The 13559-nt window shown below is 41.1% G+C and overlaps 1 protein-coding gene across 1 annotated transcript in view; it reads left to right on the top strand.

Moving 5' to 3' along the window:
* EAF2 (ELL associated factor 2) overlaps nucleotides 1–13559 on the top strand; it is a 530169-nt gene that overhangs the window by 73801 nt on the left and 442809 nt on the right. Inside the window, exon 2 of the mRNA XM_069616693.1 lies at nucleotides 4858–4952. Coding sequence (XP_069472794.1) covers nucleotides 4858–4952 — 95 coding nt within the window. The remainder of the gene's footprint in view (nucleotides 1–4857; nucleotides 4953–13559) is intronic.

Genomic DNA, 13559 nt, shown 5'->3' with positions numbered 1-13559 from the left:
GTAGTTTGTTCCACGCATCCGCCCTACAATTAAAAGGTGATCCACAATATTCATTCGATTCTAGTTTAACTTTGGGGTTTCCTCCACAGATCGTCTGTTACCCATTTGAAGCTGAACATAAATCTACTTCCCTGATCCTGCAGTGAGTGAGGGCAGTGCCTTCCCTAAATTATTCTGGTCCATGTGCGACCAGGGGACATAAGCTTTTCTTACTCTTTAACGGAAAGATCTTCCTCTCTTGCGGGATTCATCTCTCTTCCTCCTTTTTCATATCCTAGACCTAAAGGAGCACTATTCTCATCGAGTGCTACCATTTCATCTTTGATGGATGATTTATCAAGTCTTAAAAGTACTGGTCTGTACCTCCATTTCTCCAAGCCAACCTCTCCTTCCGGGCTCTTACCTTCTTCACTGCCTTGCTGTTGTAGTCCAAATACCTCCTTCTCTTCATGACGGTTTTGTCCCAATCTTTTGGCCTCTGGTTTTCGAGTTCCCTTCTTGACTGGTTTTCTATTCTGGCTGGCTAAGGCCGTGCCAGTCCTCTTCCATCGGCCCTACCCATCAAGAACGTTTACCTTCTCTCAGCTTCTGCTCTTAGTCTTTCAACTAACCTTTCGGTCTGTGGCATATATCCTAACCATTCTCTACTATCGGACTTATCCGGAAGCCTCACCCTTTGGGGTGTAACCCTCTCCTTTTCTTGTAGTCCTAACCTCTCTGCTAACCGAGCTGACTAAGGCGTAATTCTCCTTTACCCCCAATCTCAATCTTCCATAGCTGCTCACTGAAGGCGTTGATTATTGCCTTCGTCTATCCACAGCCACTGGAGTAGTTGCTAGCGACTCATACTCTGGATTGGCGTATCCTTGGGCGGGCGCCAAGGGATAACACCCATATAGTGGTGGCGCAGAGGGTCCCATTGCGCCTATCATGGTTTACCCCATTTCTGTGTCCTCTCTTTCTGATATGTTTCATAACTCTAAAATATATCGCTTCATGCAGGGTCCTTCAACTTCTAAGCACTGTGTTTATTACCTCCTTAGTTAGTTTACCGGCCTCTGGGGGATGTAAAGCGAACTCTGTCCAGCCAACCTTTGACCAAGAGATTAGATATAGAGTTTAGCTTTGATCCCTCACCTCTCTGCACTATTGTATCACAACATGGGTATACCAATAAGTAGTATTAGTTCTAGACGTTTATTAATAATCAAGACCATTCTGCTATTGAATCTCAAAACACAGCAATACAAGTCATGTTTACTTTACTGTGTAATTGTCCAGGTTAGTTTGTGTCTTAAAGATGAAAATATGTACAATAAAGGGCAAAAGTCTAGACCGTCATAGAGGAATAGTGAAAGGCACTTTGTGAAACATATCCCTGTGTTATTTGAACATCCCTATTTGCAACATACTTTAGGAAGTGAACCAACTGGGAAATGGTCACCCATTTGTTCCAAGGTTAAATTCTTTCTCGTTATGGTTTACTGAATTCCTACTAGGCAGAGCATTTCTGATTTGAGTAAGCCTACATATTTGGACTAGTTGCTGTCAATGTTATATTAGTTTATACATGAGGAGCTTGCACTGCTGATGTAATTAACTGTTCATGGTCTATGTGGGTTGTGCTCCTACGGCTGTGCTTATGCTGTACATATTATATGTGAGGTGAGCTTGGATTACTGAGGCTCATGTTGGGCATGTTCTTTGTGACGGGAATTTGGGCTGTTCAGTCCTTTCATGTTCCAGTTCTATGTAAATGTAGTGTGCAATGCTGAGGCTCTTCATTTATCTCTTCAGTGTGGGGGTGGTTGCACTGCCCCAGCTAGTGCAGCTCCATTTATATGCGAGTGGTACTTGCACTGCTCTGATGCACAATGTATCTGTCCAAATGTGGTAATCTTGCATTATTGAGAACCACAACTTTCCTGTTCTATGTGAGGAAAGCATGACCTACTGAGATCCATGGTATGTATTAGGAGTGGAGAGCTCACTGCTGAAGTCTATGCTACACCCGTTTTTAAATGAGTGGAGCTTCTACTGCGAAAACACTTTGCTAATCTGTTCTGTTTGTGGGAGTCTTCTGCACTTGCTTTACAACTTGTGTTCCACTCCACCTTTTCTAGATGATGAAAGCTTGCACTAGGGTGGCCCTGATTCACTTTTTCCGTTTCTGTGGGGGGAAGCCTGCACAGCTCCTACTCAAACTGACCTGTTCTGTGTGATCAAGCAATAACTACCTTTTTGTTTACATGCAAGGGAAACCGTGTTGGTGCTCATCTGTTCCATTTGTGAGATGTCTGTGGTGCCGCACCCTATGCTTTATCTGTTAAGTGTGAGAGACATCTGCTTTTCTGTCACAATGTGGTCCGCTGCCACGTGATGATGATCTCTGTACAGTTCACTTTTTTCACATGTCGACTGGATGTCCCATACTTTTACTCTTGCCAAGGAGAACACTCATTTCTATTCCCTTGAAATTGCATTTACTCTGTTTAAAAATCGGTAGTAAAATGCTCCCACCTCCAAATTTTATCTGTAGTACAGATTACTTTAGCTCATTGTTTTGATTATTACTTTACATCAAATGCTTTGGTTACCTAATTGTGATTATTACTAATTTTGCATAAAATGTAACTTTTGTTCTATTTTGACAATGAATTTTGATTCTGTATTAAGGACTTAAATTGCGTTTATATGTGTAAATGTACCGTTTGATAGTTTTTGCCCTTTTCTGTGTACGGTTTGTTATAAACTGTGACACATAAAAAGGTTGTGCCTCACTTACCGCAGTCACTGGTCTTCTTGGCTGGGGTTTGAGGTGCTAGGCTGCACACTTTTTATGGCCGCTATACTCCTCCCCCACACCTCCTCCTCCCTCCTATTAAATACAAAAGGGCATAAAGTACTACCCTGCTGCTACAAATGCCATAATCTGGTTTTAGAAATCCTGTAGGGGATTGGTAGCTTTTAGAGTTAAATGTTAAGGGTACCTGTTGAGCCTTGATCCTCCAGGTTAATAATCGCAAAACAAAACATGTCAATGATCAAGGCGATCTGTCACACCCCAGTTGTTCAAGTATTGGTATTAAGATTTTTCTCTTTTATTTGTTGTACCAAACAACTTAGTTTTGTTTTAAGACAATTCACCTATACACATTCAATGGCCTTTAATAGGGCCTTCATAAAACTCTATATTCCAAGCAATAACTAGTCATTTCAGTTTCAGACACAAAAAGGACAATTCTGTACAGTTGAGATCTATTGTTCACATAAATCTCTCATCTTAATGCAATTTTATGAACCCTGATGTAGTGCAGGATAGGTTCAAAGTATATATATATATTTTGTATAAGACCTGCCCTCTCTTTGCAGTGTCAATAGTTGCTATATTTTGTAGTAGAGAGTGTGTTTTGGCCGTCTGGTGAACCAGGGATGTGGTTCCACAACTACGCGGCCTTCCGGACGAGTTATACTTTTGGGTGCACAACAATGTGTTTGTGTCTACAAGAGAAACAAATGTGTGTCTGAGTTAGAGTGTGACGTGCATATTCATAAAGGACGGCTTAGTGCATCAAAAGGTAATTCAACTAATCAATCAATGGAGGGCATCCTACCTTTTTGTAGTAGCCCAGTGTCACTAGGGAACATCAATAACCGTTATGTGAAAATGCGATCCAAACCCATTAGATCGATCAAAAAACTGTTTTAAATTGTATATGTACATATATATAGTAAGCCCCTAATTCTCCTGCTTGTTAATCAGAGCAGTACTCAATCCTCTATCTCGTGGGTTCAGTAAAGGACACATTCGAGAATTAGATGTATATACTAACTCCCACTCATTTCTGTCATAGTTGGAAAACCCAGAGAGGCACGCGCATACGCGTTATCCCTGTGTGACAAATGTAGGCACCTGCATCGTTGTGCGTTTGGTGGTAGCCAGGGACCCCATCCACAGCTGAAAACTAGAATCGCAATAGCTAAAGACCAGTTTTTACGAGCCAACTATGCGTGATAAAGCATGACTAACTACTGACCACCGCGGTGCTGCAGAGCATCAGAAACCCGCTAGCTCTGGTTGCTAAGATACCACGCTATGACAAATGGATAGTCCTGTCTTCTTGCAGGCACAGATTCTATCAGGAACCAGGAAGTCCCGGATTGGTAGCTGCCTTCTTCCTCCACAGGAAGGCTGTTCAAACCGTCTTGAGAATTAGGACTAAATAATCGCAATTGAATAGTGAATTGATCCCCATTTTATCCTATTGGAGAACATTAACTCCTCCTAATTATCCAAAACCTATTAATTACCTTTAACTTTTGTTGAATGCTGGTTCCTATGATAGAGCTGGAGTGCTAAAGATTTTTTGTGTTGTGCCTTAGGATTTTTGTAAGGCTTGTGATGGTCGATCGCCTTCTCTCAGCCTCCCTCCCACACACACACACACACTTGTGTAATGATGTTTTCTTGAATGGCTGCATTTTGACCTAATGTGTGGTTTGTGACCCAAATGGAGGTAAGTATTTCATACAGTAGAGCTGAGCTGCATAGCATGGTTAGATGAGGGAGAGGTGGGTATGGAGTCTGCAGGAAGGGGCATGAGGCTGAATACTGGTAAGTTAAGTGCAGGAGGCGGGCCTTTTCCTCTCTATAATAATGTCCATTGTAATTGCATTAAACAGTTGATCAATTGGGGCATTTGATGGCAGTCTATTTGTACTATGTGCATAACATATATTTTCACCATAGCGTAACAGAATAGCGCTGTTGGGTGTTTCCATTTCCACGTCCATCTTGTTTACATGTTTCACAATAATATCCATGGTCTGAACTTGGTTTTTGTTTCCCTTTACTAGATGACTTCAAGCCAGCATCTATTGACACATCTTGTGAAGGGGATCTTGAAGTTGGTAAAGGTGAACAGGTGACAATAACACTGCCAAATCTTGAGGTCAGTTTTGTGTTCAGATTCAGAATATACATTACTTAAAGTTAGGGGGGGGGGGTGTGTGTGTGTGTGTGTGTGTGTGTGTGTGTGTGTGATATAGAAATCGTTGAACCGTCAAGACCAGTGAGGGGTAATATTGACTAGTAACTGCACCCTTGGTTCCATTTTAGAGCCCTAAAGACTGCTTAGGTTAGCATATATCCTTTTTCACTCAAGTACATATCAGTTTTACAATTGGTTTGATTATTAATTACCCAGAGTGCTACATCTTCTATTCTTGCAATTTCTCTGCTTTCTACACAGGTGGAATTTTTACGGTTTTTTTTCTATTTAGGTTTCTTGCACATGGTGTTAAATGTACTTATATTTTTATAGTACTTGGATTGGCTATTCCCTTTTGCTTTTGACTTTTATACTTTAAGAGTTGCTACTGAATCGCATACACATTCCTCTTGAGAATGTAGCCTTTCCACCCTTTTTGAGAGTATAGTTTTCCCTTGGCCCACATAACTACAAAAGACCAATGACGTATGATTGGGATCACTGTTGGCTTGTAGAAGTGTGAGTGAGGGATGAGTGTGGTTTCATCACTTCTCATGCCTGCCCTCCTGCAGAGCAGAAGTAATTTCGTCAACACTTAGGATGACACTTGCCTTTATCAAGGGGTCACAGGAGATATGGACTCGCATCAGAGAGGCATCTCTATTATATAGACTCGGACAACTTCGTGTCTCACCCTGTATCCCCTTACTGATTTAATTTAACATAAATAAACAGAATGTATTGGCCCCCCAAACCGTTAAGTTCCCAGCTGGGGAAAAAATAAACCTTCCTCCCTGAGAGCCAATGCACATTAGGGTCCAGATGGCCCCAGCTCTTAACAGTAACTGGCAGGAAAAGAGCTAATGCTCACCTGTCTGTAACAATGAAACCTCCATACATGGAAACAAAAATACATTTTCATCTTTTGGCCGTAAGGCTGTATGATCCATGGCTTGGTGTTCTCAAACAGATTCCTCCAGATGTGCAAGCTACATTTCAAACAATACTACAGGAGCCGTAACACACTGCTAATGCTGTTATGAAGAACGCCCTGGACACTGCAGAAACAGCAGCACGTCAGGTTGTGGGAGCCTTGTTGATTAAGCAATTCTACTGGCTTAGAGGAATGGGGTTCAATATAGGGACCCAGGCCACTTAGAAAGTGGGATTAAGAGACAGAACTGTTTGGCATTAGAGAGTGCAAAAAATGACATACTCAAAACTCTGCGCCAAATTTCAGAGAGAAAATTCCAATCAAGATGGTCCCTTGCAAATCGTCGGTCCTTTAGGACTGAACCTTATACCCAGACAGCTGCCCACCCCGAACAGACATCTAGCCCCATTTGGCATGCAGGTACAAAGCCACAGCATTACACCTAATCCAAAGCCTCGCTCTTGCAATGCAAAAAAAAAATCGAGAGCAACAGGGCACACCTCGGGGCATCCTGGACCTCAAAACAGTAACTCCAAAATCCTGGTCCCCCTCTGTTGCCCTAGTAGGGGGGGGGGAGAATAACATTCACCCACCCGTGTGGGAGGGGAATCGCATCCAACCAGTTTGTGTTGGGCACTGTAGCCCACTGCTACTGACTAATGGATGAGCTGCGGAACCTACCACCAAGGTAAAGCTGCTGCTACACCTACACCACCTGGAAGAACATGCAGTACTATTTACAGATGCTTTCGAGCCAGATCCAAGGCATCAGGTAAACCGAGCCATTTTTTATGTTTTTATTTCTTAGAACCCAAACAAGGCCAAACAAAAAGGCTGGTCTTAGACCTTCGGCTAGAGAACGCGTATGTCAAACCACGTGCATATATATGAAACTAGACCGGAAAAGAGGCATACTTTCATATTAACATTTTTCATGGTCACCGGACGTTTCTGCCATTTAAGATGGGTGCATCCTAGTACCAGTTCAAAGTACTTCGTTTTTAATTGCGTTGGCCCCTTGTGTGTTCACTAAGGCGCTCACAGTAGCGGGGGCTCACTTGTGATGCCAAGATATTCCCATCTACCCTTATCTGGATGACTGGTTCAAAACCGGAGAAATGGAAGCAATTTGCTTGTACAGCAATGCAGTAAATCTTCTGCACCACCTAGATTTCTCAATCAACGAAACAGTGTCAAAAGCATCTAGAACAAACTATTTCCTTGGAAAAGTTTTGAAACAGAAATGGCAAAGGCTTTCCCCTCTCAAGAAAAAGTACAAGCAATAATGACACATTTCTTGTTACCAGGTCAGAGCCCAGTTAACGATCAGTAAAGTCATGGAGCTTCCAAGTATCTTACTTCTCCATTGTCCTGTACGCACAGCTATATCTGCAACATGCACAACATTGTCTCCCAAACCAACTGTCACAGTTGTCTGGCCCATGGCAAGAGGTGTCAAGATGTGGTATGTGCTTTGCATTGGTGGACAGAAACAAACATCTTAAAGGGTGCGCCTTTCACAAACCTACCAGTACGAATTACAATTACCACAGAGGCCTCACAGCTTGGGTGGGGTGTGGTAAAGCTCACTGTACAGGGGGCATGGACACAAGAACAGGCAGGCAGCTCTACACATAAGTGTTCGAACTCCTAGCAACAAAGATGGCCCTGCTATCTTTTCAGGAAAGACTCTACAATAGCAGTGTATTAAACCATATTGACAACACCACAGCCATCTTCTACATAAACACTCTCAAAACCCTACACACTACAAAAGACGATTAGTCTAAGTAATGTTTGTCATACATTTATGTTGATAGTTTAATGCTTGTTGACTTGATATGTTAACTGTACCGCCCAACAAACCCCTGTTCTCCACAGTCTGAAGCATACGCTAGACAGTGAGTTTGGTTAGACCGTTGTGTGAAAATACCTTTCAGGTCCACCAGGTTGGCTTACTAAAACCTCCACTCCATGTTGGTTCTGAAAGAATTCCTCTTAACACTTTACCTTTACATTTTTCCTCTGAGGAGGAGAGACCAAAGAAGTCGGTATTTTGATTCTTACCAACTGCCTGACATTTTGACGTCAGAAAATTGTTTGGACCGGCTGGCTGATGAGATGTTGGCTAGGTTCATTCCTTAGCCTAGTTCATACTCCAGAAGCCCTGGATGCTCTGCCCATCCTTTCTCCAATAGTTCTAGTGATTAAATGACTCTGAACCCCTCCCTAAGGGTGCTGATCTTTCCAAGTAGGTTTTTATTAATTTTGAAAGAAATGAAACTACAACATAAAAGCATCTTGCACCATTCAAAATTACAGAATGATAAGTTGTACAACATAAGTAGGGAAACTGCTGCAGAGCTGGACACTCCAAAGACCATGTATCAAATTTAACCACCCGCCTTTGGTAGGGAGGGCAAAGGCAAAGCAAAATGTAATTGTAGAGAAGGGGCCAAGTACCCCCACCTCAACTGTCCCACCCATATTACCTGTATGTTGGAAACCAGAGTATGTGACGTACACAGAAAAGTTGGAACGACAAAGGCCAAAGGGAATTATCGGGGCAAGGTGTAATGACAAGTAACATACTGGTAGAGAGAAGTGCCTTTATTGGTCAACCTGTAACAGCCTTGTCACATCTCCCCAGCTCCCTCCATCTCCCCAGCTCCCTCCATCTCCCCTCGTAGCGACCAGCAGACAAAGGTAAACAACCTTCAAACCTTAGAAGCACGAGGGTGGAATTCTAAATGTAGAACTCCACGCTCGTATGTTATGAGCCACAAGCTATTTACTACATTTCTCCCCCCTCGCACATGCACACAAAGGACACCCATTCACAGCAACCACACTAGAAGGGGAATAGAACAAAAACCAGGCAGGGCGGGGAAGGGAATGTGGAAGGGCAGAGGGCACGCCTCAACAAATAATTATCCTGTTATAAAACCTAGGACAAAGTCTTTATACTTAGCAGGAAACTTCCTGACCCTAGCAGGAAGGGACCTACAGGGATCGACGTCAGAGCTGGGCTCCCTGGAGGTTGTCACTGCTGCCTCCCTTTGGGTTGGCGTAGAGCAAGCATCACCCTCGCAACCTTCATCAACTCCCGCGGAACCCTCTGAACCTGTAGGAGCTTCTACAACACACCTTCGATTCTCAGATGCCAAAACCGTACCCCTTGGAGCACCATCCTCTGCATTGACGACCTCAGTGGTATTGCCACCACCCACCTTAACGTCACTACCCAAATCAACACTCAAACCGCCATCAAGATCCCTGTCAACACCACCTACGCCCGAGGCGTTTTCCTCGCGCACCACCACACCTCCTTTTTTCACAATAACCACGTGTCTTAAACTCCACCTGGTACCGTCCTCCAACTTTACATAACCACAACCAATCTTGGTCACCACACGTGGCTGCATGAATTTGCTCAAACCCTTAGCCACAATCCTCGGATTCTTCACGACAACTTGGTCCCCAACTTCCACTCGCAAGGGTTTCCTCTGTTTTAGTTGGGCCTGCCAAAATGTTGCCTGTTTACGGCGCACCCTATCCAAAATTTCTTGCATGTCCACATGTGACTGACCATCTCCACCTAGAGCAGGAACCCTCAATTTGGAGCCGGGTTTCCTCCCCCTCATTAGCTGAAATGGGGATAAACCTGTGAAAGTTTAAGGGGTCAGCCTATAAGCCTTGAGCGCCTCAGACACTATTCTGGGTGTTAGTCTTAGCAGTGCACAGTGGAGGCGCGAGTTATGGTTGCTTAGCTTACCATAACCGGTGAATTTGCTGTGCTGTTTTCTATACTTCGCTGGATGAATATTATATACCCTGGCTGCTCTGGGAGTGCAGCCCACTTGGCCTCACGTACTTGCTACGAAGGGATATATATATATATATATATATATATATATATATATATATATATATATATATATATATATATATATATATATATATATATATATATATATATATATATATATATATATATACACACACACACACACTCCGGCTGTTTTTCCAGCAAAATGTAGTATTTCTCCAATTGATCCACAAACAGTCTTTGTGTATTGTGCAATTAAAGTGTCCTTTATTAGTTAAAACTGCATAGACCAGGAGGACAAAGCAGTCTTGAATGCACAGAAAAAAAAGACGCGTTTCACCCTACTCGGGCTTCGTCTGGTATGTGACAGAGAGAGGACTGTGATCTTATAGAGAATAGTGTATGCCTCCATTGTTGATGTTTACTACTTAAATGCAGTGATGATTGTTAGTCAAGGAGGTGGCCATATTGGAACTGTGTGACCTCTCACTTGAAAGCACTTGGTAAAAAAACATTGTGTGTTCTGTTAATTATAATATTATTTTGATACTATTTAAATGATTTGGTCCTCGCTCTCGTCCCGAATACCTATTAGCCCAAGTGGGTTAAGGGTGGACGATTTTACATGGAAATGTTATTTTAAAATGGTAATTTTAAAATGTGTTTGGCATGATAGTTGTCAATGTTACCAACATGGTTAGAGGGAAACAGTTCTTCATAATTTTCTATTTCACCAAATATGTTTTAACAGCTCAAGTGAGCCAACACAATATCTTAGCTTGAACCGAAATTTGCTATCAAGAGTTTACAGAGTACACATTATAAACATTAATACCAAAATCATAAATATATCATAAATAGTAAAGTGCTTGTGTGCTATTGTAAACATCAGAGGATTATTAATGACCAAAGTGCTAAGTGCTATCAATAGGGTGCTACTTGTAAAGTGCAAATGTTTAAACCTCATATGGTTTAAGCAGTGATCATAAGGCTATATGTGAATTGATCTGGTGCAGCAAAATGGCAGTATTTTACCCTTGCGGGCGCCTAGTGTTATTGCCAATGATTTTCACCTTTATGTCTAAATAGACTATTTCTGTTTTGCTATGTTCCGTACATTTTAAATTCTGCTGACTTTGATTCAGAATATGAAAGAAATGTGTCATTCCACACTTGTCCCACTCCAGATGATGAATAAATCAATATACCTTTGCCACATAATTACTTTGTCTGTGTGTTATTTATAGTCATCATTGGAAAAGAGATGATCTTCCCATGCGCCCATGTATAAATTAGCAAAAGTCGGAGCTGCTGCTGTGCCCATGGCTGTCCCACAAATTTGATTGTAATATGTGGAATCGAACATGAAAGTGTTATGGGTCAAGATGAGAGACCACATATCTAAAAGCATAATGGAATGTTCACGAAAACTCAAAGATCTTGTTGACAAAAATCTTTTAACTGCCTGTATACCTTTTGAATGAGTAATGCACGTATAAAGAGAAACAACATCTAATGTAACCAAAAGAAAGTCAGATTGCCATGGAATGTGTGTAATTTGGTTCAGAAATGTTGTGGTTTCCTTTGTGTATGAGGGTAAGGTTTCTACAAAGGAAAATAAAAATGTATCAACAAACTTTGAGGTGTTTTCGAAGAGAGAGTCTATTGATGCCACTATAGGTCTTCCTGGTGGTCTAGTCATGGACTTATGGATTTTTGGTATAAAGTGAATAATTGGAGTTTTGGGATGTTTTTTAGTTGGATACTGTTTCTTTTTAATTGTAATTGAGTTCCAGGCTGTACCATCTGTCCAACATGATGTCATATTGCACTTTATATTCAGGGTAAGGGTCACAAGGCAGTTTAACAGAATTACTTGGATCATTCAATTGCCGAGCTGCTTCTCTTTGATAGTCCTACCACATTTCCACCTTTATCCGAAGATCTAATAATGATTGACGTATCTGCTTGTAAGTTTTCCATCGCTAGATGTTGTAGTTTCGTCAAATTCTGGGCTGCTTGTGGTCTGACCGCCAGTATTTTTAGATCAAGGTCCTCAAAGAGATCTATCGTTGGGCAGAATACATCAGAGGGATTAAATTTGGACTTCTTTTCATTCCACTAGAAATCGCCATGCCAGTGTCTATTTCCATAGGTAATTCAATTTGCCACTCGTCTTGTATTGCATGTGAGGGAATCTGGATGGTATCCATATCTACTAGATTTACAAGATCTATTAATGCTGGTATATCACTGATGTTCAATTGTGAAGGATTTTTGTTCTGTCCAGGCGTTGGTGCATCGATTAGACCAGCATGGAATATATATATATTCAGTAAAACAAACTTTGTTAAAGGGATGTTATGGTTCCAAGTCAAACCGGAAACCCCCTGAAATTCGCCAGTTATGCTAAGCTAAGCAACCATAACTCGCGCCTCCACTGTGCACTGCTAAGACTAACACCCAGGACATCAAAGATGACATCACAAATGTCATTGATGACATCACATGTGTATTTTCTTTTCATCAAATTTCTGTACAAGGGATTCTTATTGTAATGTTGATTAAAAAAAAAAAAAGTGTCAAGTATCATTGGAATAAATATCATGAGGTATGTAGTGCCTTAAGCAATGCAGTGATACAAATGGCATTCTATTATGAAGTTCTTTCCGGTATACAAAGCTACTCATGTAGAAACATAGGCATTGTGAGGAGCATACATAATGGAGGTGCAATATTAATAATCTTGCCATGTTGAATAGTAAAATAATAAATGCTTTCTTATTAGAGTTTTGCATACTGTGTAGCTAATAAAACCCAGTTACTGCATAATTGCATTATTGCAAACAAAAGAGAAACGGACAACAACACATAGACATATGAGCAGCATATATAGGGAAAATGATGTAAACAAAAAGCAGTATTCCCAGACAATCTTCATACATAGAAATGATTGCTCTGCTTCAAAGCTACTACTTCCCTATGTACAAGTATCACGTAATGTGACTGGACCCTAAGGAAAGTAGTGTGAATACAATGTATACAAATGAGTATATGCAGGGAAAGCACAGTAATAAAAAACAGCAGAACTGTAAAAGTGTTGATAACCTTACTGATCATTTTCATACATACACAGCATGGCTATCTTCCAAACCTGTGTTTTCCCCTATGTATATGTTTCATATGCTGTGAGTGAACCCCAAGTGAATTACTGTAAGAACATATTTGAAGTATAAGTCTACAAATATAGTACTTTTTGAATTTTTAGTTCCTGACCATTACTGGCCTATATATGTCAGTAAAGGGAAAAAAGGAGCCATACATGTGATGTCATCAATACTGCATTTCATAGGTTTTTAGCTCAAATTAACCATAAAGTTTCCGTAACAAAGATTTTTCACTGAATATAGATATATAGATAATGTAAATTTGATGTTTACTAGGATGCCCTTAGTTTATATACATATAACATAGAACATACTGTACCCCCGACCTGCGCTAGTGTGTCTCACATCCGCAGACCATGCTTCTGTTCATGGACGGACCCTGACAACATCAACACTATCCAAAAACTCAGAGGGTATCTTACATTGTTAAATCATCCAAAAAAACACTAAACCTGTTCAAAAAGCAGCACATACATTACATTCAATAATAAATAAGAAGTGAAATTGTGTATGTAAGACACTAACAGTCCAATTACATAGCATATGCACCATAGTGGAATATACCAAAACACAATAAATATGCCTCCAGCAGAATTACCTCACAAACTGCACAGCAAAAATCAACAGGACACCTACGC

The sequence above is a fragment of the Ambystoma mexicanum genome, chromosome 9 (assembly GCF_040938575.1).
Source record: "Ambystoma mexicanum isolate Mex_15411 chromosome 9, UKY_AmexF1_1, whole genome shotgun sequence".
Classification (NCBI taxonomy): domain Eukaryota; kingdom Metazoa; phylum Chordata; class Amphibia; order Caudata; family Ambystomatidae; genus Ambystoma; species Ambystoma mexicanum.
The sequence above is the reverse complement of the archived record's forward strand: the minus strand, read 5'-3'. Positions and strand labels throughout refer to the sequence as shown.